Below are 25,096 nucleotides of genomic sequence, written 5' to 3'. Positions count from 1 at the left end.
CCGAGATAAGCCTCCAGATCGTTCCTCTTCCCCGCCAGTTCACTTGCCTTGTCATTCAGAGCTATATGGCCATTCTTCAGACGGCTGACCTCTCGATTAGCCGCGTCGAGAGCAGTTTTCAGCCTGGAGTTTTCCTTTTCAAGAGTACCGACTGAAGCCAGTTTTTCTTCAGCAAGCTTCGTTTTGTTCAGGGCCTCCTTCTGCGCTTCGGCAAGGTCTCGATCCTTCTTCTTCAGAGCCTCCTCCATTTTGTCTGTGAAACAGCAAGTGAGATCAACATCGAGGACGGCCAGAAAGAAAGGACAGTCGACAAAAGCTCACCAGCCATACCTTTTGCTTCGTCCCTCACCTTCTGCAAGTTCTCCTGAGCAAGCTTCAAGTCAAGGTTCAGCTGGATCTGTTTGTTCTCCAACTCAGTGTAGCGAGCCACAAGTTCGCAGGATTTCTACGAAAAATCAGTCGACAGACATCCAAGATAAGTTGCTTCCGAGTAAACAAGAGACAATGATGGCGTTTCTAAGACTACAGCCGAATCAAAAACATTCCACAGTAGTCTCGGGGACTACACCTAGTGGGTGCACTCAGCGTGCCCCCACTGGTTCGACCAAAAAAAATCGACTGCCCGCAGTCGACCATGTACAGTTCCATTCGACATGGCCTGACCAGACCGAGTGAAGAAGTTCAACTAAAGCAACACAATATAAAGACTACAGTCGACTGCCAGCAGTCCACTATAGTCTCGGGGACTACACCAAGTGGGTGCACTTAGCGTGCCCCCACTCGTCAAAAATATTAATAGACACACCCAGTGGGTGTACAGATATAAAGATCTTCGGAAAAGAGATTCTTCAGATAGCATATCCTAACAGAACAAGCAGTGAATCGACTGACCTGGACGTTGCTCTGAAGAGCTGAACTCGCGTCATAAGCTGCTTGGCTGGCTTCCCGAACCACCTTCACTTGCTCCATCATGATCCCCGCCTGGCGTATAGCCTCTTTAGTGGCACCCACTTGGTCCTCAGGGACGTGGTGTGTGGCAAAAAGCGAAGGCGGATTTGCAGTCGACGTCGAAGGCCGGACACTCATCAGAGGTTCAGCGAAGGTCACAGAAGCCCGAGTGGTATCTGATGAAGACATGTACCTAGGGTAGGGACACGGACCTGACCAAAGAGTCCTACTCTAGGATACCCCTAGGAGAAGTCACCTTTAAATCGACTTGAAGGTATCCCACTCGATGGGTTCAAGACACTCGACCAAGAAGCTATCACTCGACCATGAAGCCAACCACTTGACTGCCAGGAGACCTAAAGTCACTCCGCAGGCAGACGGTCGGCTATTAAGTAGTCTTTATGGTCATTATAGCACTTTATTAGGGGCGTTACCAGTAATGCCCAACCTTAAATGTACCTTAAACCCTGCATCACTGAGGGCAGGAGAGGGCCGACGAACTCCATATAAGCCACCCCCCTCCTCAGTATGAAGGGTTCGCACCCCTGTAATCCATACACGCATAATCCAGTCGACCGCCTCCGGGCTCCGAGACGTAGGGCTATTACTTCCTCTGAGAAGGGCCTGAACTTGTAAACCTCGCGTGTAACAACTTCCCAATAGCTAAGATCTAGCCTCTCCATATTCACCCCCCTACATCACTGTCAGAGTTAGAACCACGACAGTATCACCACCCTCCCGGACTATGGCCTCAGGCGCCGGAGTGCTTTGTGGGGTCTTGCCAGCCGGCGCCCTCCTGTTCCTTCGCACCCTCAGCGGCGCTTCGTCGTCATCATCAGGGAGGTCAATGACATGAGGAGGAGCTACAAGAAAAATCCAATCGACCGGAATTATAAGAAATCGTCAGTCGACTAAAAGTAGAGCATCAGTAATCGTACCGGGGTTGGAGGTAACAGTGTCTTCCATCTCTTGATCATCGTCCTTGGCGGAGATCTCCGAGGTGGCAGCACTGCAAATTTCGAAAGTCAGTCAGCTTATTCAATGAGTTGACCAAGAGTCCGTCACGTTCAACAAAGGAAAACAAATTCTACTATTACCCAGAAATGGTGGGGACGGTCATCTTCATCTTGGGCAGAGCCTTGGGCGGCTTGGACGGCGTTGTGCGTGGGTGCTTGGGAGCTTTTTCTGTCGGCGCTGGAGATGAGGTCCGAGGGCGCTTCGACGACTGCCCAACAGGGGCAGTCGCCTTACCACGTTCCCGCGCAGGGTCGTGTGTAAGCTTGGATCGCCGTTCCGAGCGGGGAGGTTCGACTTCTTCCTCCTCCTCTTCACTGGAGTCGTCGTCCTCATCCCCCTCTCCTTCGCCGTCAGATTCCCACTCTTCTCTCTCGTCTCCACTTTCGCCTCCGCTCGCCTCTCCTTCCTCGGCCTGCTCCTGTGCTCCATTGGGTGTCAAGTACATCTCAGTAATGGCCTAGAGGACAGCAAACAAGACAAAAGTCAATCGACTGATCCAAAGAGAACAAATAAAGAAAGCAAGATCACAGTCGGAAACGCAAGGTCAGACCTTGTCCACTTCGTATGTTTGGTCAAGTGGAGGAATCCTCCTGGCTCCTTGGGGGTTTTCCTTGTTCCCTGTGATACTCGACAGCCACCCTTCCAACATCTCGTCGGTGACCTCCTCTGGGTGAATCCGAGTGGTGTCTTCGAGACCCGAGTACAGCCACATCGGGTGGTCACGAGCCTGAAGCGGTTGGATGCACCTCTGAAGGAAGACTTCCAACAAGTCCATGCCAGTCACACCCTCGCGGACAAGCTGAACCACTCGACCGACCAGCACCTTGACTTGCGCCTTTTCCTCCGGCGTCACTTTCAGAGAGGCAGGTTTTTGTGCTCGATTCAGAGAAAAAGGGGGAAGCCCAGTCGACTGTCCTGGGGTCACCTGGTCTTTACAGTAAAACCAAGTCGACTGCCACCCATGGACTGACTCGGGAAAAGTGATAGACGGGAAGGAACTTTTTCCCCTCATCTGGATCGCCAGGCCCCCACACAGCTGGATCACCTGCGTCCGTTCGTCACTCGACTTGGCCTTCTTGACCGACTGAGAGCGGCAAGTGAAGATGTGCTTGAAGAGTCCCCAATGGGGGCGGCAACCCAAGAAGTTTTCACATAAGGAAACGAAAGCAGCAAGATACACAATAGAATTGGGAGTAAAGTGATGGAGCTGCGCTCCGAAGAAGTTCAAGAAGCTCCGGAAAAAAGGAAGAGGAGGCAGAGAGAATCCACGATCGATATGGGTGGTGAGGAGGACGCACTCACCATCAAGAGGCTGGGGTTCGACTTCTTTCCCCAGGAGACGCGCAGATTCGTGGGGAATGAATCCCTCCTCGACCAGATCATCGAGATCATCCTGCCGAATCGCTGACGACATCCAGTCGCCCTGGATCCAATCCTTGGGCAGAGCAGTCCTCGAGGAAGATCCGCCCCGAGCTGACTTCTTTCCCTTCCCCTGCACCGCCGCCTTCTTCGCGCGCTCCAGAGCCGACGTCTTCTCCTTCACCATCGTCGCCGGCGAAGCTCGAACAGACCTACGGCACCAAGGTGAGAGCGGAGGTGGCGGAGGATCTTGTGAAGGAAGGGGAAAAGTGAAGGCGCACTGTTCGGGGGTCCCGAGCCGGCAGGTTATAAGAGGTCGCTTCCGAGTGGCTGACTGGTAGGCCCAGGCAATCCCGTCAAATCCCGCGATAGGCGCGCGCGGTACGTGGCGAAAAAGGTGGCGCGGGGATCGAGTAGCTTCCGTCCTATCCCATCCGATTACTGCGGCCGCCCCCGTCCCGCGCGCTTCCCGAAATTCAAATCCCGCAAAATCCGCAGGCCGCAGAACAACTCGTCAAACAGAAGATCCCTTTCACACCGTCACTCGGAACTTCACAAGTAAAGAAACTCACTCGACAAGAGGCCAAGAATGGATCAAGGCGACTGAAAGAAGTTGATGACGTCATCCGTGACAATTGATCCAAAACAAGACGTTCATATAACATGAAGAACCAGTCGGCAAGATCCCCAACTCCTTCCCCACTCGAACCTCGATCCATTCGGGGGCTAATGATGAATCTATGTACCTAGGGTAGGGGCTTGGACCTGTCCTAAGTACCCTACCCAAGGACATCCCTAGAAGAAGTCACCTTTCAATCGACTTGGAGGTATCCCATTCGACGGATTCAAGACACTCGACCACGAAGCAATCACTCGACCAAGATCCAACCACTCGACTGCCAGGAGATCTAAAGTCACCCTGCACGCAAACGGTCGGTCATTAAGTAGCTTTTATGGTCATCATAGCACTTTATTAGGGGCATTACCAGTAACCCCCAATCTTAATGTACTTTAAACCCTGCATTACTGAGGGCTGGAGGGGCCTGGCGAACTCTATATAAGCCACCCCCCCCCCTCAGTATCAAGGGTTTGCACCCCTGTTATTCGTACACGCATAATTCAGTCGACCGCCTCCGGGCACCGAGATGTAGGGCTGTTACTTCCTCCGAGAAGGGCCTGAACTCGTAATCCTCGTGTGCTTACAACTCCTCCATAGCTAAGATCTAGCCTCTCCATACATACCCCCTACATCACTGTCAGAGTTAGAACCGACACGTACTCTCAGGCAATTCGTTGTCCTTTGGAAGCATATTCTTTATCATTACCAGCAACTTTCCAAGTCCCTTGTCAGATACACCATTCTCTGCCTTCCATTGTAGCAATTCCAGTGTGGTGCCCAGCTTTTTCTTGTCACCTACGCAATTCGGGTACAACAATTTTTTGTGATCCTCTAACATGCGCTGCAACTTCTTATTCTCCAAATCACTTGCGCAGTTTCTCTTTGCATTGGCAATGGCCCGACCTAGATCATCAACAGGCTCATCCGATGCCTCTTCTTCAGCTTCTTCCCGCATTGTCGGCTCAGCTTCTTCCCGCATTACCGGCTCAGCTTCTTCCCTCATTGTTGTATCATCGTATTCAGGGAACCCATGGCCAGGATAGTTGTTGTCGTCCTCTTCTTCTTCATTGTATTCCATCATAACCCCTCTTTCTCCATGCTTGGTCCAAACATTATAGTGGGGCATGAAACCGGACTCAAACAGGTGGACGTGAATGGTTCTTGACGTAGAGTAATTGTGACCATTCTTACAGCCAGCACATGGACAAGGCATAAAACCATCCGCCCACTTGTTTACCTCAGCCGCAAGAAGAAAAGTATGCACGCCATTAATGAACTCGGGAGAGCATCGGTCATCGTACATCCATTGCCGGCTCATCTTCAATACACAGCACCGAAAAAACCAAATTAATACAATACATAAAGTTCATACATAAAGATCATACAACACTTAAATGCAACAAACAAATAACTCTCTAGCTAAAGAATTTAAATGCAACAACAAATGCGATCAAGATCGCAACTAAGGTAACAATTGATCCAACAGCATAATGATACCAAGCCTCACTATGAATGTCATATTTTCTAATCTTTCTAATCTTCAAGCGCATTTTCTCCATCTTAATCTTGTGATCATCGACGACATCGGCAACATGCAACTCCAATTCCATCTTCTCCCCCTCAATTCTTTTCAATTTTTCCTTCAAATCCTCGTTTTCTCTTTCAACTAAATTTAACCTCTCGACTATAGGGTCGGTTGGAATTTCCGGTTCAACTACCTCCTACATACAAATATCTATGTCAGCTTGATGGGCATAATTTGTCATAAACACAAAATGCAATGAATAGTTTTAAAAGAGAATATACCACATCTGAATCATAACCCGGACGAGGGCCGACGGGGACGGATATCAAAACCATGGCACTATGTATAACAAACAACGTATGGGTAAGATAATTATATGAGTAACTATATATCCAAATCACACAAACATCAATTTTTTATATAAAACTTCATGAACAAGAGGCTCACCACAAGGTGGTGCCGGCGACGGGACGTTGCGGGCAATCGACGGTGGTTACGACGGAGATTTAGAAGGCACTAAGTTAATCACACCTACATATGCAAACTAAGTGTTATTTTTGACCTCAAATTGCATATAAATCAAATACTAGCACATACATATAATTCCTCCCAAATTACTAAACTCAAAAATCAATCACTATATAAAGCATTGCACGAGCTAATCTAGCAATGAGAGATGAAAGGACAAAGTTGCTAACCTTTGTGATCATTTGAATGGATGGGGGCCTTCAAATCTTGACAAATTTTGGGCAAAATGTGTGATGAGCTTGAGAGGAAGAGGGAAAAGAACAAAGAGGAGAGGGGAAAGGGGAAGAACAGAGTGAGCTCGGGTGGACGAAGGGTCTATGTAGGACGACCTTTAGTACCGGTTCGTGATACGACCCGGTACTAAAGGTGCTGGAGGGGCCCCGGACTAACAACATCCTGCCACCACTCACTTTAGTACCGGTTCGTGGCACGAACCGGTGCTAAAGGTTCACCACGAACCGGTACTAATGATGTCCGCCCACCTAGCCGTTGGAACCGGCACTAATGGACACATTAGTGACGGCGCAAATTCAAACCAGCACTAATGTGCTTCACATTTGACCCTTTTTCTACTAGTGACTCCATCTCACGTGATGATCGGACCTGGTTTAGTTGATTTGGATCACGTGGTCACTTAGAGGATTAGAGGGATGTCTATCTAAGTGGGAGTTACTAAGTAATATGATTAATTGAACTTAAATTTATCATGAACTTAGTTCCTGATAGTTTCTTGCTTGTCTATGTTGATTGTAGATAGATGGCTCGTGTTGTCGTTCCGTTGAATTTTAATGCGTTCCTTGAGAAAGCAAAGTTGAAAGATGATGCTAGCAATTACACGGACTAGGTCCGTAACTTGAGGATTATTCTCATTGCTGCACAGAAGAATTGCGTCCTAGAAGCACCGCTGGGTGCCAGGCCTGCTGTAGATGCTGCTGACAACGTTAAGAACGTTTGACAGGGTAAAGCTGATGACTACTCGATAGTTCAGTGTGCCATGCTTTACGGCTTAGAACTGGGACATCAACGATGTTTTGAACGTCATGGAGCATATGAGATGTTCCAGGAATTGAAGTTAATATTTCAAGAAAATGCCCGAATTGAGAGATACGAAGTGTCCAATAAGTTCTATAGCTGCAAGATGGAGGAGAATAGTTTTGTCAGTGAACATATACTCAAGATGTCTGGGTATCATAATCACTTGACTCAATTGGGAGTTAATCTTCCTGTTGATAGTGTCATTGACAGAGTGCTTCAATCACTGCCACCAAGCTACAAAAGATTCTTGATGAACTATAATATGCAAGGGTTGAATAAGACAATTCCCGAGCTCTTCGCGATGCTAAAGGCCGTGGAGGTAGAAATCAAGAAGGAGCATCAAGTGTTGATGGTCAATAAGACCACCAATTTCAAGAAAAAAGGCAAAGGGAAGAAGAAGGGGAACTTCAAGAAGAACGGCAAACAAATTGTTGCTCAAGAGAAGAAACCCAAGTCTGGACCTAAGCCTGAGACTGAGTGCTTCTACTGCAAGCAGACTGGTCACTGAAAGCGGAACTGCCCCAAGTATTTGGCGGATAAGAAGGATGGCAAGGTGAACAAAGGTATATGTGATATACATGTTATTGATGTGTACCTTACTAATGCTTGGAGTAGCACCTGGGTGTTTGATATTGGTTCTGTTGCTAACATTTGCAATTCGAAACAGGGGCTACGGATTAAGCGAAGATTGGCTAAGGACGTGGTGACGATGCGCGTGGGAAATGGTTCCAAAGTCGATGTGATCGTGGTCGGCACGCTACCTCTACATCTACCTTCGAGATTAGTTTTAGACCTGAATAATTGTTATTTGGTGCCAGTGTTGAGCATGAACATTATATCTGGATCTTGTTTGATGCGAAATGGTTATTCATTTAAATCAGAGAATAATGGTTTTTCTATTTATATAAGTAATATCTTTTATGGTCATGCACCCTTGAAGAGTGGTCTATTTTTGTTAAATCTCGATAGTAGTGATACACATATTCGTAATATTGAAGCCAAAAGATGCAGAGTTGATAATGATAGTGCAACTTATTTGTGGCACTGCCGTTTAGGTCATATCGGTGTAAAGCGCATGAAGAAACTCCATTCTGATGGACTTCTGGAACCACTTGATTATGAATCACTCGGTACTTGCGAACCGTGCCTCATGGGCAAGATGACAAAAACGCCTTTCTCTGGAACTATGGAGCGAGCAACAGATTTGTTGGAAATCATACATACAGATGTGTGTGGTCCGATGAATATTGAGGCTCGCAGCGGGTATCGTTATTTTCTCACCTTCACAGATGATTTAAGCAGATATGGGTATATCTACTTAATGAAACATAAGTCTGAAATATTTGAGAAGTTCAAAGAATTTCAGAGTGAAGTTGAAAATCATCATGACAAGAAAATAAAGTTCCTACGATCTGATCATGGAGGAGAATATTTGAGTTACGAGTTTGGTCTTCATTTGAAACAATGCGGAATAGTTTCGCAACTCACGCCACCCGGAACACCACATCGTAATGGTGTGTCCGAATGTCGTAATCGTACTTTACTAGATATGGTGCGATCTATGATGTCTCTTACTGATTTACCGCTATCATTTTGCGGTTATGCTTTAGAGACAGCTGCATTCACGTTAAATAGGGCACCATCGAAATCCGTTGAAATGACGCCTTATGAACTATGGTTTGGCAAGAAACCAAAGTTGTCGTTTCTTAAAGTTTGGGGCTGTGATGCTTATGTGAAAAAGCTTCAACCTGATAAGCCTGAACCCAAATCGAAGAAATGTGCCTTCATAGGACACCCAAAAGAGACTGTTGGGTACACCTTCTATCACAGATCCAAAGGCAAGACTTTTGTTGCTAAATTTGGAATCTTTCTAGAGAAGGAGTTTCTCTCGAAAGAAGTGAGTGGGAGTAAAGTAGAACTTGATGAGGTAACTGTACCTGCTCCCTTATTGGAAAGTAGTTCATCACAAAAACACGTTCCTGTGACACCTACACCAATTAGTGAGGAAGTTAATGATGATGATCATGAAACTTCTGATCAAGTTGTTACTGAACCTCGTAGGTCAACCAGAGTAAGATCCGCACCAGAGTGGTACGGTAATCCTGTTCTGGAGGTTATGTTACTAGACCATGATGAACCTACGAACTATGAAGAAGCGATGGTGAGCCCAGATTCCACAAAATGGCTTGAGGCCATGAAATCTGAGATGGGATCCATGTATGAGAACAAAGTGTGGACTTTGGTTGACTTGCCCATTGATCAGCAAGCCATTGAAAATAAATGGATCCTCAAGAAGAAGAGTGACGCAGACGGTAATGTTACTGTCTATAAAGCTCAACTTGTTGCAAAAGGTTTTCGACAAGTTCAAGGGATTGACTACAATGAGACTTTCTCACCCGTAGCGATGCTTAAGTTTGTCCGAATCATGTAAGCGATTACCGCATTTTATGATTACGAAATTTGGCAAATGGATGTCAAAACTGCATTCCTGAATGGATTTCTGGAAGAAGAGTTGTATATGATGCAACTGGAAGGTTTTGTTGATCCAAAGGGAGCTAACAAAGTGTGCAAGCTCCAGCGATCCATTTATGGACTGGTGCAAGCCTCTTGGAGTTGGAATAAACGTTTTGATAGTGTTATCAAAGCTTATGGTTTTATACAGACTTTTGGAGAAGCCTGTATTTACAAGAAAGTGAGTGGGATCTCTGTAGCATTTCTGATATTATATGTGGATGACATATTGTTGATTGGAAATGATATAGAATTTCTGGATAGCATAAAAGGATATTTGAATAAGAGTTTTTCAATGAAAGATCTCGGAGAAGCTGCTTATATATTGGGCATCAAGATATATAGAGATAGATCGAGACGCTTAATTGGACTTTCACAAAGCACATACCTTGACAAAGTTTTGAAGAAGTTCAAAATGGATCAAGCAAAGAAAGGGTTCTTGCATGTGTTACAAGGTGTGAAGTTGAGTAAGACTCAATGCCCAACCACTGCAGAAGATAGAGAGAAAAATGAAAGATGTCCCCTATGCTTCAGCCATAGGCTCTATCATGAATGCAATGTTGTGTACCAGACCTGATGTGTGCCTTGCTATTAGTTTAGCAGGGAAGTACCAAAGTAATCCAGGAGTGGATCACTGGACAGCGGTCAAGAACATCCTGAAATACCTGAAAAGGATGAAGGATATGTTTCTCATTTATGGAGGTGACAAAGAACCCGTCGTTAATGGTTACGTCGATGCAATCTTTGACACTGATCCAGACGATTCTAAATCGCAAAACGGGTACATGTTTTTATTAAATGGTGGGGCTATCAGTTGGTACAGTTTTAAACAAAGCGTCGTAGAAGGATCTATATGTGAAGCGGAGTACATAGCTTCTTCGGAAGCAGCAAATGAAGGAGTCTGGATGAAGGGGTTCATATCCGATCTAGGTGTCATACCTAGTGCATCGGGTCCAATGAAAATCTTTTATGACAATACTGGTGCAATTGCTTTGGCAAAGGAATCCAGATTTCACAAGAGAACCAAGCACATCAAGAGACACTTCAACTCCATCCGGGATCAAGTCCAGGTGGGAGACATAGAGATTTGCAAGATACATACGAATATGAATGTTGCAGACCCGTTGACTAAGCCTCTTCCACGAGCAAAACATGATCAACACCAAGGCTCCATGGGTGTTAGAATCATTACTGTGTAATCTAGATTATTGACTCTATTGCAAGTGGGAGACTGAAGGAAATATGCCCTAGAGGCTATAATAAAGTTATTATTTATTTCCTTATATCATGATAAATGTTTATTATTCATACCAGAATTGTATTAACCGGAAACATGATACATGTGTGAATACATAGACAAACAGTGTCACTAGTATGCCTCTACTTGACTAGCTCGTTAATCAAAGATGGTTATGTTTCCTAGCCATAGACAAAGAGTTGTCATTTGATTAATGGGGTCACATCATTAGGAGAATGATGTGATTGACTTGACCCATTCCGTTAGCTTAGCAATTGATCGTTTAGTTTGTTGCTATTGCTTTCTTCATGACTTATACATGTTCCTATGACTATGAGATTATGCAACTCACATTTATCGGAGGAACACTCTGTGTGCTACCAAACGTCACAACGTAATTGGGTGATTATAAAGGTGCTCTACAAGTGTCTCCAAAGGTACTTGTTGGGTTGGCGTATTTCGAGATTAGGATTTGTCACTCCGATTGTCGGAGAGGTATCTCTCTGGGCCCACTCGGTAATGCACATCACTATAAGCCTTGCAAGCAATGCAACTAATGAGTTAGTTGCGGGATGATGTATTACGGAACGAGTAAAGAGACTTGCCGATAACGAGATTGAACTAGGTATTGAGATACCGACGATCGAATCTCGGGCAAGTAACATACCGATGACAGACGGAACAACGTATGTTGTTATGCGGTTTGACCGATAAAGATCTTCGTAGAATATGTAGGAGCCAATATGAGAATCCAGGTTCCGCTTGAAGGAAATATGCCCTAGAGGCAATAATAAAGTTATTATTTATTTCCTTATTTCATGATAAATGTTTATTATTCATGCTAGAATTATATTAACCGGAAACATGATACATGTGTGAATACATAGACAAACAGAGTGTCACTACTATGCCTCTACTTGACTAGCTCGTTGATCAAAGACGGTTATGTTTCCTAGCCATAGACATGAGTTGTCATTTGATTAACGGGATCACATCATTAGGAGAATGATGTGATTGACTTGACCCATTCCGTTAGCTTAGCACTCGATCGTTTAGTATGTTGCTATTGCTTTCTTCATGACTTATACATGTTCCTATGACTATGAGATTATGCAACTCCCGTTTACCGGAGGAACACTTTGTGTGCTACCAAACATCACAACATAACTGGGTGATTATAAAGGTGCTCTACAGGTGTCTCCGAAGGTACTTGTTGGGTTGGCGTATTTCGAGATTAGGATTTATCACTCCGATTGTCGGAGAGGTATCTCTGGGCCCTCTCGGTAATGCACATCACTTAAAGCCTTGCAAGCAATGCAACTAATGAGTTAGTTGCGAGATGATGTATTACGGAACTAGTAAAGAGACTTGCCGGTAACAAGATTGAACTAGGTATTGAGATACCGACGATTGAATCTCGGGCAAGTAACATACCGATGACAAAGGGAACAACGTATGTTGTTATGCGGTTTGACCGATAAAGATCTTCGTAGAATATGTGGGAGCCAATATGAGCATCCAGGTTCCTCTATTGGTTATTGACCGGAGACGTGTCTCAGTCATGTCTACATTATTCTCGAACCCGTAGGGTCCGCACGCTTAAAGTTTCGATGACAGTTATATTATGAGTTTATGAGTTTTGATGTACCGAAGGAGTTCGGAGTCCCGGATGAGATCAGTGACATGACGAGGAGTCTCGAAATGGTCGAGACGTAAAGATTGATATATTGGACGACTATATTCGGACATCGCAAAGGTTCCGAGTGATTCGGGTATTTATCGGAGTACCGGAGAGTTAGGGGAATTCACTGGAGAGTATATGGGCCTTATTGGGCCATACGGGAATAAAGGAGAGAGGCCAAAAGGAAGGAGGCGCGCGGCCCCCCTCTGGTCCGAATTGGACAAGGGGTGCAGCCCCCTTTTCCTTCTTCCTCTCCTCCTCTTTCCTTCTCTCCTACTCCAACAAGGAAAGGAGGAGTCCTACTCCCGGTGGGAGTAGGACTCCCCCCTTGGTGCGCCCTCCTCCTAGGCCGGCCGCCTCCCCCCTTGCTCCTTTATATACGGGGGCAGGGGGGCTCCCCATGGACACAACAATTGATCATTGATCTCTTACCCGTGTGCGGTGCCCCCCCTCCACCATAGTCCTCGATAATATTGTAGTGGTGCTTAGGCGAAGCCCTCCAATAGTAGAACATCGAGATCGTCACCACGCCGTCATGCTGACGGAACTCTTCCCTGACATTTTGCTGGATCGGAGTCAGGGGATCATCATCGAGCTGAACGTGTGCTAGAACTCGGAGGTATCGTAGTTTCAGTGCTTGATCGGTCGGGCAGTGAAGACGTACGACTACATCAACCGCGTTGTGCTAACGCTTCCGCTTTCGGTCTACGAGGGTACGTAGACAACACTCTCCCCTCTCGTTGCTATGCATCACCATGATCTTGCGTGTGAGTAGGAATTTTTTGAAATTAATACATTCCCCAATGGTGGTATCAGAGCCTAGGTTTTATGCGTTGATGTTGTGCACGAGTAGAACACAAGTGAGTTGTGGGCGATATAAGTCATACTGCTTACCAGCATGTCATACTTTGGTTCGGCGGTATTGTTGGATGAAGTGGCCCGGACCGACATTACGCATACGCTTACGCGAGACTGGTTCTACTGACGTGCTTTGCACACAGGTGGCTGGCGGGTGTCAGTTTCTCCAACTTTAGTTGAACCAAGTGTGGCTACGCCCGGTCCTTGCGAAGGTTAAAACAACACCAACTTGACAAACTATCGTTGTGGTTTTGATGCGTAGGTAAGAACGGTTCTTGCTAAAGCCCGTAGCAGCCACGTAAAACTTGCAACAACAAAGTAGAGGACGTCTAACTTGTTTTTGCAGGGCATGTTGTGATGTGACATGGACAAGACATGATGCTAAATTTTATTGTATGAGATGATCATGTTTTATAACCGAGTTATCGGCAACTGGCAGGAGCCATATGGTTGTCGCTTTATTGTATGCAATGCAATTGCGCTGTAATGCTTTACTTTATCACTAAGCGGTAGCGATAGTCGTAGAAGCATAAGATTGGCGAGATGACAACGATGCTACGATGGTGATCAAGGTGTCGCGCCGGTGACGATGGTGATCATGTCGGTGCTTCGGAGATGGAGATCATAAGCACAAGATGATGATGGCCATATCATATCACTTATATTGATTGCATGTGATGTTTATCTTTTATGCATCTTATCTTGCTTTGATTGACGGTAGCATTATAAGATGATCTCTCACTAAATTTCAAGATAAAAGTGTTCTCCCTGAGTATGCACCGTTGCCAAAGTTCGTCGTGCCCAGACACCACGTGATGATCGGGTGTGATAAGCTCTATGTCCATCTACAACGGGTGCAAGCCAGTTTTGCACACGCAGAATACTCAGGTTAAACTTGGCGAGCCTAGCATATGCAGATATGGCCTCGGAACACTGAGACCGAAAGGTCGAGCGTGAATCATATAGTAGATATGATCAACATATTGATGTTCACCATTGAAAGCTACTCCATTTCACGAGATGATCGGTTATGGTTTAGTTGATTTGGATCACGTGATCACTTAGAAGATTAGAGGGATGTCTTTCTAAGTGGGAGTTCTTAAGTAATATGATTAATTGAACTTAAATTTATCATGAACTTAGCCCTGGTAGTATTAGCATATCAATGTTGTAGATCAATAGCTCGCGTTGTTGCTTACCTATGTTTATTTTGGTATGTTCCTAGAGAAAAACTAAGTTGAAAGATTTTAGTAGCAATGATGCGAATTGGATCCGTGATCTGAGATTTATCCTCATTGCTGCACAGAGGAATTATGTCCTTGATGCACCGCTAAGTGACAGACCTATTGCAGGAGCAGATGCAGACATTATGAACGTTTAGCTAGCTCAGTATTATGACTACTTGATAGTTTAGTGCACCATGCTTAACGGCTTAGAATCGGGACTTCAAAGACGTTTTGAACGTCATGGACCATATGAGATGTTCCAGGAGTTGAAGTTAATATTTCAAGCAAATACCCGAGTTGAGAGATATGAAATCTCCAACAAGTTCTATAGCTAAAAGATGGAGGAGAATAGCTCAAGCAGTGAGCATGTGCTCAGATTGTCTGGGTACTACAATCGCTTGAATCAAGTGGGAGTTAATCTTCCAGATAAGATAGTGATTGACAGAATTCTCTAGTCACCATCACCAAGTTAGTTGAACTTCGTGATGAACTATAATATGCAAGGGATAACGGAAATGATTCCCAAGCTCTTCGTGATGCTGAAATCGACGAAGGTAGAAATCAAGAAAACCATCAAGTGTTGATAGTTAACAAGACCACTAGTTTCAAGAAAAGGGAAAAGGGAAGAAGGCGAACTTCAAGAAGAACGGCAAGCGAGTTGCTGCTCAAGTGAAGAAGCCCAAGTCTGGACCTAAGCCTGAGACTGAGTGCTTCTACTGCAAAGGAACTGGTCACTGGAAATGGAACTGCCCAAATATTTGGCGGATAAGAAGGATGGCAAAGTGAACAAAGGTATATTTGATATACATGTTATTGATGTATACTTTACTAGTGTTTATAGCAACCCCTAAGTATTTGATACTAGTTCCGTTACTATGATTAGTAACACAAAATGGGAGTTGTAGAATAAACAGAGACTAGTTAAGGGTGAAGTGACGATGTGTGTTGGAAGTGGTTCCAAGATTGATATGATCATCATCGCAGACTCCCTATACTTTCGGGATTAGTGTTGAACCTAAATAAGTGTTATTTGGTGTTTGCGTTGAGCACGAATATGATTTGATCACATTTATTGCAATACGATTATTCATTTAAGTTAGAGAACAATTGTTGTTCTGTTTACATGAATAAAACCTTCTATGGTCATACACACCAACGAAAATGGTTTGTTGGATCTCGATCGTAGTGATACACATATTCATAATATTAAAGCCAAAAGATGTAAAGTTAAGAATCATAGTGCAACTTGTTTGTGGCACTGCCGTTTAGGTCATATTGGTGTAAATCGCATGAAGAAACTCCATGCTGATGGGATTTTGGAACCACTTGATTATGAATCACTTGATGCTTGCGAACCATCCCTTATGGGCAAGATGACTAAAACTCCGTTCTCTGGAACAATGGAATAAGCAACTGGCTTATTGGAAATAATACATACTGATGTATGCGTTCCGATGAGTGTTAAGGCTCGTGGCGGGTATCGTTATTTTCTGACCTTCACAGATGATTTGAGCAGATATGGGTATATCTACTTGATGAAACATAAATCTGAAACATTTGAACAGTTCAAAGAATTTCAGAGTGAAGTGGAAAATCATCGTGACAAGAAAATAAGGTTTCTATGATCTGATCACGGAGACGAATATTTGAGTTACGAGTTTGGTCTTCAATTAAAACAATGTGGAATAGTTTCACAAATTCGTGCCACCTGGAACACCACAGCATAATGGTGTGTCCGAACATCATAACCGTACTTTATTAGATATGGTGCGATCTATGATGTCTCTTACCGATCTACCACTATCGTTTTGGGGTTATGCATTAGAGATAGCTGCATTCACGTTAAATAGGGCACCATCTAAATCCGTTGAGACGACACCGTATGAACTATGGTATGGCAAGAAACCTAAGCTGTCGTTTCTTAAAGTTCGAGGTTGCAATGCTTATGTGAAAAAATTTCAACCTGATAAGCTCAAACCCAAATCGGAGAAGTGCATCTTCATAGGATACCCAAAGGAGACAATTGGGTACACCTTCTATCACAGATCCGAAGGCAAGACATTCGTTGCTAAGAATGGATCCTTTCTAGAGAAGGAGTTTCTCTCGAAAGAAGAGAGTGGGAGGAAAGTAGAACTTGATGAGGTAACTGTACCTGCTCCCTTATTGGAAAGTAGTTCATCACAAAAATCTGTTCCTGTGACTACTACACCAATTAGTGAGGAAGCTAATGATGATGATCATGTAACTTCAGATCAAGTTACTACCAAACCTCGTAGGTAAACCAGAATGAGATCCGCACCAGAGTGGTACGATAATCCTGTTCTTGAGGTCATGTTACTTGACCATGATGAACCTACGAACTATAAAGAAGCGATGGTGAGCCCAGATTTTGCAAAATGGCTTGAGGCCATGAAATCTGAGATGAGATCCATGTATGAGAACAAAGTATGGACTTTGATTGACTTGCCCAATGATCGGCGAGCCATTGAGATTAAATGGATCTTCAAGAGGAAGACAGACACTGATAGTAGTGTTACTATCTACGAAGCTAGAATTGTCGCAGAAGGTTTTCGACAAGTTCAAGGTGTTGACTACGATGAGAGTTTCTCACTCGTATCTATGCTTAAGTCTGTCTAAATCATATTAGCAATTGCCGCATTTTAAGAAATCTGGCAAATGGATAAAAAAACTGAATCCTGAATGGATTTATTAAAGAAGAGTTGTATATGATGCAACCAGAAGGTTTTGTCAATCCTAAAGGTGCTAACAAAATGTGCAAGCTCCAGCGATCCATCTGTGGACTGGTGCAAGCATCTCGGAGTTGGAATATACGCTTTGATGAGTTGATCAAAGCATATAGTTTTATACAGACTTGCGATGAAGCCTGTATTTACAAGAAAGTGAGTGGGAGCACTACAACATTTCGATAAGTATATGTGAATGACATATTGTTGATCGGAAATAATGTAGAATTATTCTGCAAAGCATAAAGGAGTGTTTGAAAGGATTTTTTTAAAGAAAGACCTCGGTGAAGATGCTTACATATTGAGCATCAAGATCTATAGAGATAGATCAAGACGCTTGATAAGTTTTTTCAATGAGTACATACCTTGACAAGATTTTGAAGTAGTTCAAAATGGAACAGTCAAAGAAAGAGTTCTTGCCTGTGTAACAAGGTGTGAAATTGACTAAGACTCAAAGCCTGACCACGGCAGAAGATAGAAAGAGAGTGAAAGGCATTCCCTATGCCTCAGCCGTAGGTTCTATAAAGTATGCCATGCTGTGTACCAGATCTATTGTATACCCTACACTGATTTTGGCAAGGGAGTACAATAGTGATCTAGGAGTAGATCACTGGACAGCGGTCAAAATTATCCTTAGTGGAATAAGGATATTTTTCTCAATTATGGAGGTGACAAAAAGGTTTGTCGTAAAGGGTTATGTCGATGCAAATTTTGACACTGATCCAGATGACTCTAAGTCTCAATCTGGATACATATTGAAAGTGGGAGCAATTAGCTAGAGTAGCTCCATGCAGAGCATTATAGACATAGAAATTTGCAAAATACTTACGGATCTGAATGTGACAGACCCGTTGACTAAAATTATCTCAGAAGCAAAACATGATCAAACCTTAGTACTCTTTGGGTGTTAATCACATAGCGATGTGAACTAGATTACTGACTCTAGTAAACCCTTTGGGTGTTGGTTACATGTCGATGTGAACTATGAGTGTTAACCACATAAAGATGTGAACTATTGATGTTAAATCACATGGCGACGTGAACTAGATTATTGACTCTAGTGCAAGTGGGAGACTGAAGGAAATATGCCCTAGAGGCAATAATAAAGTTATTGTTTATTTCCTTATTTCATGATAAATGTTTATTATTCATGCTAGAATTATATTAACCGGAAACAAGATACATGTGTGAATACATAGACAAACAGAGTGTCACTAGTATGCCTCTACTTGACTAGCTCGTTGATCAAAGATGGTTATGTTTCCTTGCCATAGACATGAGTTGTCATTTGATTAACGGGATCACATCATTAGGAGAATGATGTGATTGACTTGACCCATTCCGTTAGCTTAGCACTCGATCGTTTAGTATGTTGCTATTGCTTTCTTCATGACTTATACATGTTCCTATGACAATGAGATTATGCAACTCCCATTTACCGGAGGAACACTTTGTGTGCTACCAAACGTCACAACGTAACTGGGTGATTATAAAGGTGCTCTACAGGTGTCTCCGAAGGTACTTGTTGGGTTGGCGTATTTCGAGATTAGGATTTGTCACTCCGATTGTCGGAGAGGTATCTCTGGGACCTCTCGGTAATGCACATCACTTAAAGCCTTGCAAGCAATGCAACTAATGAGTTAGTTGCAAGATGATGTATTACGGAACGAGTAAAGAGACTTTCCGGTAACGAGATTGAACTAGGTATTAAGATACCGACGATCGAATCTCGGGCAAGTAACATACCGATGACAAAGGGAACAACGTATGTTGTTATGCGGTTTGACCGATAAAGATCTTCGTAGAATATGTGGGAGCCAATATGAGCATCCAGGTTCCGCTATTGGTTATTGACTGGAGACGTGTCTCGGTCATGTCTACATTGTTCTCGAACCCGTAGGGTCCGCACGCTTAAAGTTTCGATGACAGTTATATTATGAGTTTATGAGTTTTGATGTACCGAAGGAGTTCGGAGTCCTGGATGAGATCGGGGACATGACGAGGAGTCTCGAAATGGTCGAGACGAAAAGATCGATATATTGGATGACTATATTCGTACATCGGAGAGGTTCCGAGTGATTCGGGTATTTATCGGAGTACCGGAGAGTTACTGGAATTCGCCGGGGAGTATATGGGCCTTATTGGGCCATACGGGAATAAAGGAGAGAGGCCAAAAGGAAGGAGGAGCGTGGCCCCCCTCTGGTCCGAATTGTACAAGGGGTGCAGCCCCCTTTTCCTTCTTCCTCTCCTCCTCTTTCCTTCTCTCCTACTCCAACAAGGAAAGGAGGAGTCCTACTCCCGGTGGGAGTAGGACTCCCCCCTTGGTGCGCCCTCCTCCTAGGCCGGCCGCCTCCCCCCTTGCTCCTTTATATACGGGGGCAGGGGCACCCCATGGACACAACAATTGATCATTGATCTCTTAGCCGTGTGCGGTGCCCCCCTCCACCATAGTCCTCGATAATATTGTAGTGGTGCTTAGGCGAAGCCCTGCGACAGTAGAACATCAAGATCGTCACCACGCCGTCGTGCTGACGGAACTCTTCCCCGACATTCTGCTGGATCGGAGTCCGGGGATCGTCATCGAGCTGAACGTGTGCTAGAACTCGGAGGTGCCGTAGTTTCGGTGCTTGATCGGTCGGGCCGTGAAGACGTACGACTACATCAACCGCGTTGTGCTAACGCTTCCGCTTTCGGTCTACGAGGGTACGTAGACAAAACTCTCCCCTCTCGTTGCTATGCATCACCATGATCTTGCGTGTGCATAGGAATTTTTTTGAAATTACTACGTTCCCCAACACCGCTATTGGTTATTGACCGGAGACGTGTATCGGTCATGTCTACATAGTTCTCGAACCCGTAGGGTCTGCACGCTTAAAGTTAGATGACAGTTATATTATGAGTTTATTTGTTTTGATGTACCGAAGGTAGTTCGGAGTCCCGGATGTGATCACGGACATGACGAGGAGTCTCGAAATGGTCGAGATGTAAAGATCAATATATTGGACGACTATGTTTGGACACCTGAAAGGTTCCAGAAGTTTTCAGACATTTATCGAAGTACCGGGGGTTACCGGACCCCCCCCCCCCCCCGAGAACTAATGGGCCTTGTTGGGCCTTAGTGGACAGAGAGGGGCCGGCCAGGGCAAGAGGCGTGCCCCCTCCCCTTGAGTCCGAATAGGACAAGGAAAGGGGGCGCCCCCTTGCCTTTCCCCTCTCCCACTCCTTCCTTCCCCCTCCTTGGATTAGGAAAGGGAGGGGCAAACCTACTTGGAGTAGGTTTCCCCCTCCTAGGGCGCGCCACCCCCTTGGCCGGCCCTCTCCTCCTCCCCCCCTTTATATACGGAGGAGGGGGCACCCCATAGAGACAACAATTGATCTCTTGATCTCTTAGCCATGTGCGGTGCCCCCCCTCCACCATAATCCACCTCGATCATATCGTAGCAGTGCTTAGGCAAAGCCCTGCGTCGGTAGAACATCATCATCGTCACCACGTCGTCGTGCTGACGAAACTCTCCCTCAACACTCGACTGGATCGTAGTTCGAGGGACGTCATCGAGTTGAACGTGTGCAGAACTCGGAGGTGTCGTGCGTTCGGTACTTGATCGGTCGGATCGTGAAGACGTACGACTACATCAACCGCGTTGTGCTAACGCTTCCGCTTTCGGTCTACGAGGGTACGTGGACACACTCTCCCCTCTCGTTGATATGCATCACCATGATCTTGCGTGTGCGTAGGAATTTTTTTGAAATTACTACGTTCCCCAACACCGCCACCAACCTGCTTTGGTCTTGTGCCTCCGCCCCCGCCTCCTGGGCCGCCGCCCTTGGGGATGGTCCGCTTCCCTCGAAGTTGGTGCCAAGTCACCCAGTCCTCCTCGGCGGCCAGCATGGTAGCGCCAGACTTTTCGGTGCACTTTTAGGGAGGCTCTGCCGTAGTGGAGCGGCCTCAGTCTCTGCACTCGGCTGCGGCGGACGTCGACGGCTGCTGCTTCCTGGAGTTCTCGGAGGAACTTTAGCGCATGGAGGCCGACCATGCATGCATGGTCGTCGTCACAATCTCCAGCCCTCGGCCATCGGTGGATCGGGCGGACGCGGCGATGGCGCTGCATTGCGAGTTCGGTATTGGGCCAGATGACATGTCCATTCGACCGTTCTTCCCGGAAGATTTCCTGGTCATCTGCAAGCACCCCCTCATCTGACAACTCATGGTGGAGCGTGGGTTCGCTCCTGGCAATGGGTTTGGTCTGGGCCTTCGGCCGTGGATGCGGCAAGCTCAACCAACGGGGGCCTCGCTGCCATTCCTGGTGCCCCTGGAGCTGGTGGGCGTGCCTGCCCATGCTCGGTCTAGGAGGACGGCGGAGGTGATCCTGCGAGGCTGTGGGCGCATTGTGCAGGTCGGGGAGCGCATGGCAAGCTGGCATGACATGTCACGCTTCCAGGTGTGGCTGAGGACGCTCGACCCCGACAACATCCCTCGACACCGGAGGTTTTTCGTGCCGGAGCCCGGCTCGGGCGATGGCCTTCTGCCGTCAGGGGCGCCGGAGGAATTTTGGTACCCCATCACAATCTCGCGCATGGCATTGTCGGTCCGTCAGGGCCCTCCCGCCGGTGACGCGCCTCCTTGGCCGCTGCCGTCCCCCCCCCCCCTCCCGCATTCGGACATGGCGGAGAGCTCCACCAATGCTAGTCGCCGTCAGCTGGCCGCTAGGGGGCTGGTCGGCTCGGCGGCTTCGACGCCCGAGGGGCAGCAGTCTGCTTCCCGGCCCGTGGCGGCTTGCTAGGAGGGTGGTCTCTCATCAGTTTGCGGGTCGAGCTGTGACGCGATCGTCATGGGCGAGGCTGGACCCACAGGGCAGTGTGAGGCACGACCAACGGTAGACGGACATGTGGCGCTCCCACCCGGTAGCAGCGAGGTGGAGCCGGCCCAAAGTGCGGTGGGCAAACACTTTTTGGCTCCTGCCCCCATGGCGCCAGCCGGTGCGGGAAACCCGATAGTGGATCAGCCGCAACCGTCCCCTGCCTCGGTCTCTCTGCCAAGATGGCATGTGGCTGCATGTGTATAGGAGATTGGGTTGGCAAGAACCAATGAGGTGCTGGCTGGAGAGCCGGTGGGTGCCAGATCGTCCGGCCGCATCTGCGGCGCGCGGGCAGGGGTGGAGGGGTCGCTGCAGGCCTTTATGGTGGGCTCGGTCCACTTGCAAGTCAACGAGGTTGACCGCTCCAAGGCGACGGTTGGGATCATAGGTGCTCAAACCGAGGGGGATAGACACGACAGTGACCGCTTGCTTCCTCAGGAGGTGGACAAAATGAGGTCTGATGGCTGCGTGATGGGGATGAAATCTGATGTGGGGTCGGCTCTGCGTGGCAGCCTGACCAACCCGGTGGACCCGCTGCCCGCGGTGGGCATGCAGAATGAGGACATGATTATGGTTCGGAGGCTCGTGACCCGGCCACCAGTCCTGCCCCCGTTGGCCAGTTGCCATGCAGCCCATGCACGCCGCCCAGGCTACATAGCCCGGTGGAAGAGCTCTGCGCCAAGCTACGGCGTGCGCTCACGCCGCTCCTGGCGTCCAGCCAAGTAGATGGGGGGCCCGCGAGAACACGCCCAAGGCAGAGGCGTGCTCCAGTGTCCAATCCCAGGAGGAGTGTGCGCCTTGCCAAAGGAGGGAGTCGGGGCTCGGCTGCATCCAAACAGTAGCAGGTCCTGATTCGCAAGCTTTGTTTAGCTAATGAGGCTGACATAATTAGTGATGAAGCGCTTGAGATGTTTGCAAAACTGTTCGAGCGGCCACTGAAGGACGACCAAATGAAGGCGATTTTGGCTCTTTTCGGGTGGGAGGCGTCTGCCCTACCGCTCATTAGCCAGGAAGGCATGGTGGAGGACCGGCTGTAGAGTTGGAGGGGGGTGCGGTACGTGGGCTATTCTTATGTCTACTGTACCGATCAAAGCCCTAGTGTGGAACATGCGCGGGCTAAATAACCCAGCCCGCCGCAACGCGGTGTCACAGGTTGTTAGCACGGCCAAACCAACCATTGTCTGCTTCCAGGAAACAAAGCTGGAGGTTGTAACAAGGGACGTGGTAGTCCATTGCCTTGGTAATAGATTTGAAACGTTTTATTATCTGCCGGCAGTGGGCACGAGAGGTGGAATTCTTATTGCTTGGGATGCGACGACTGTCAATCTGACGAACCCACACTACACCCAAAATACGTTGACGGCCCTGGTGAAGCCGTACGAGGGGACTGAGTGGTGGCTGACGAGGGTCTATGGGCCCCAACTGGACAGAGAGAAGATTGAGTTCATGGAGGAGATCGTTGAGGTCCGCGAACTGCTGGTTGGACCGCGGGTTCTCGCAGGAGACTTCAACCTCTTGGTGAACCAGGAAGACAAGAACAATGAACTTGTTAACAGGAGGATGATCGCCCGCTTCCGGTCTAAACTGAACTTCCTCCGTCTTAAGGAGGTATACCTGAATGGGCGGCACTGCACATGGTCCAATGACCGGGCTCATGCTACGCTTGAGAAGATTGATCACATATTCAGCACCACGTCCTGGGAGGAGGCGCACCCGACCTGCTGCCTCTCGGCTCTGGGATCAGCGGTATCTGATCACTGCCCCCTCCTCCTGGATCTCAACGTTGAGCTCTGTATGGGAAGACGCTTTAAATTTGAAGCCTTTTGGCCAAAGGTGGATGGGTTTTACAACACAGTGGAGGAGGCGTGGAAATCTGTCCCAAGTGAGGGCAACCCGTTCGTTGTGCTAGATGGGAAGCTCAGGAAAATGGTGAAAGCACTGAAGAAGTGGAGCGACCAGTCCATTGGCAGCATCAAGCTCCAAATAGCAGTTGCCATGGAAGTGATCTTTAGGCTAGATAAGGCTATGGATTCACGCGATCTGATAGATCGGGAGAGGGCCTTGAGGGGGCTTCTAAAGCGCAAGCTGCTGGGCCTTAGCTCGCTGGGACGCACGATCGCGCGGTAGCGCTCTCGCCTCCCCATTCTGAGGGAGGGGATGCCAACACTTCTTTCTTCCACCAACATGCCCGACATAGCCAGAGAAAGAACATGATCACCAGCATCCAAAGCGGGGCCCGGATTGCCACAGGACAAGAGGATATTGCGGATGTCATCGATGAATATTACGAGCAGCTGTTCGGGCGGCCACCAGCGAGGAGCTCATCTCTGGATTTCTCCCTTTTGCAGACGCATACCACTGATCTGTCACATCTCGAGGTGCCGTTCACGGAGGAGGAAGTTGAGAAGGTGGTCAAATCTATGCCCCTAGACAAGGCACCGGGGCTGGACGGATTCACCGGGAGATTCTTTGCCTCCTGCTGGCCCATAATTAAAGAGGACCTCATGAGAGCTTTGGGGGTTTTCTATTGCGGTGATATGCGGGGCATGCCGGCTATCAACAAGGCACTGGTGACTTTACTCCCCAAAGTGGATGGTGCGCTGGATATCAAGGACTTTCGCCCTGTAAGCCTCATCCATGGTGCGATCAAGATCTTTGTCAAGGTGTTGGCGACAAGGCTGGCGGTGGACCTCCCTAGGCTGGTTGGAAAGCACCAAAGCACATTTGTTAAAGGCTGATCAATTCATGACAACTTTATGTTTGTTCAAGCTACCACTCGTTGACTCCAGGCCCTCCGGACACCGGCTGTGATGCTCAAACTGGACATATCTAAAGCGTTTGACTCGGTGCAATGGCAATTCTTGGTGGAAGTGTTGCGCAGCATGGGTTTTGGACACCGGTGGCTCTCCTGGATTTGCGGCCTTTTGGCAAAGTCCTCTACAAGGATCTTAG

At 47.0% G+C, this 25,096-nt stretch overlaps 1 protein-coding gene across 1 annotated transcript; it reads left to right on the top strand.

Annotated features, from left to right (window-relative positions):
• The first annotated feature begins 23,251 nt into the window (after window positions 1–23,251).
• LOC147979290 (uncharacterized) lies at window positions 23,252–24,271 on the top strand. Its single transcript, XM_087515135.1, has one exon. The coding sequence runs from the start codon at window positions 23,252–23,254 to the stop codon at window positions 24,269–24,271; it is 1,020 nt and encodes a 339-aa protein (XP_087371261.1).
• The last annotated feature ends 825 nt before the right edge of the window (window positions 24,272–25,096 follow it).

This window comes from Triticum urartu, chromosome 3A, assembly GCF_056163025.1.
Source record: "Triticum urartu cultivar PI428250 chromosome 3A, HENAU_Tu73, whole genome shotgun sequence".
NCBI classification, from domain to species: domain Eukaryota; kingdom Viridiplantae; phylum Streptophyta; class Magnoliopsida; order Poales; family Poaceae; genus Triticum; species Triticum urartu.
This window is presented reverse-complemented; position numbering and strand designations above follow the sequence as displayed.

Excerpts from the sequence above, each read along its gene's own strand:
- LOC147979290 (XM_087515135.1), top strand. The coding sequence starts at position 23,252 with ATGCGCGGGCTAAATAACCCAGCCCGCCGCAACGCGGTGTCACAGGTT.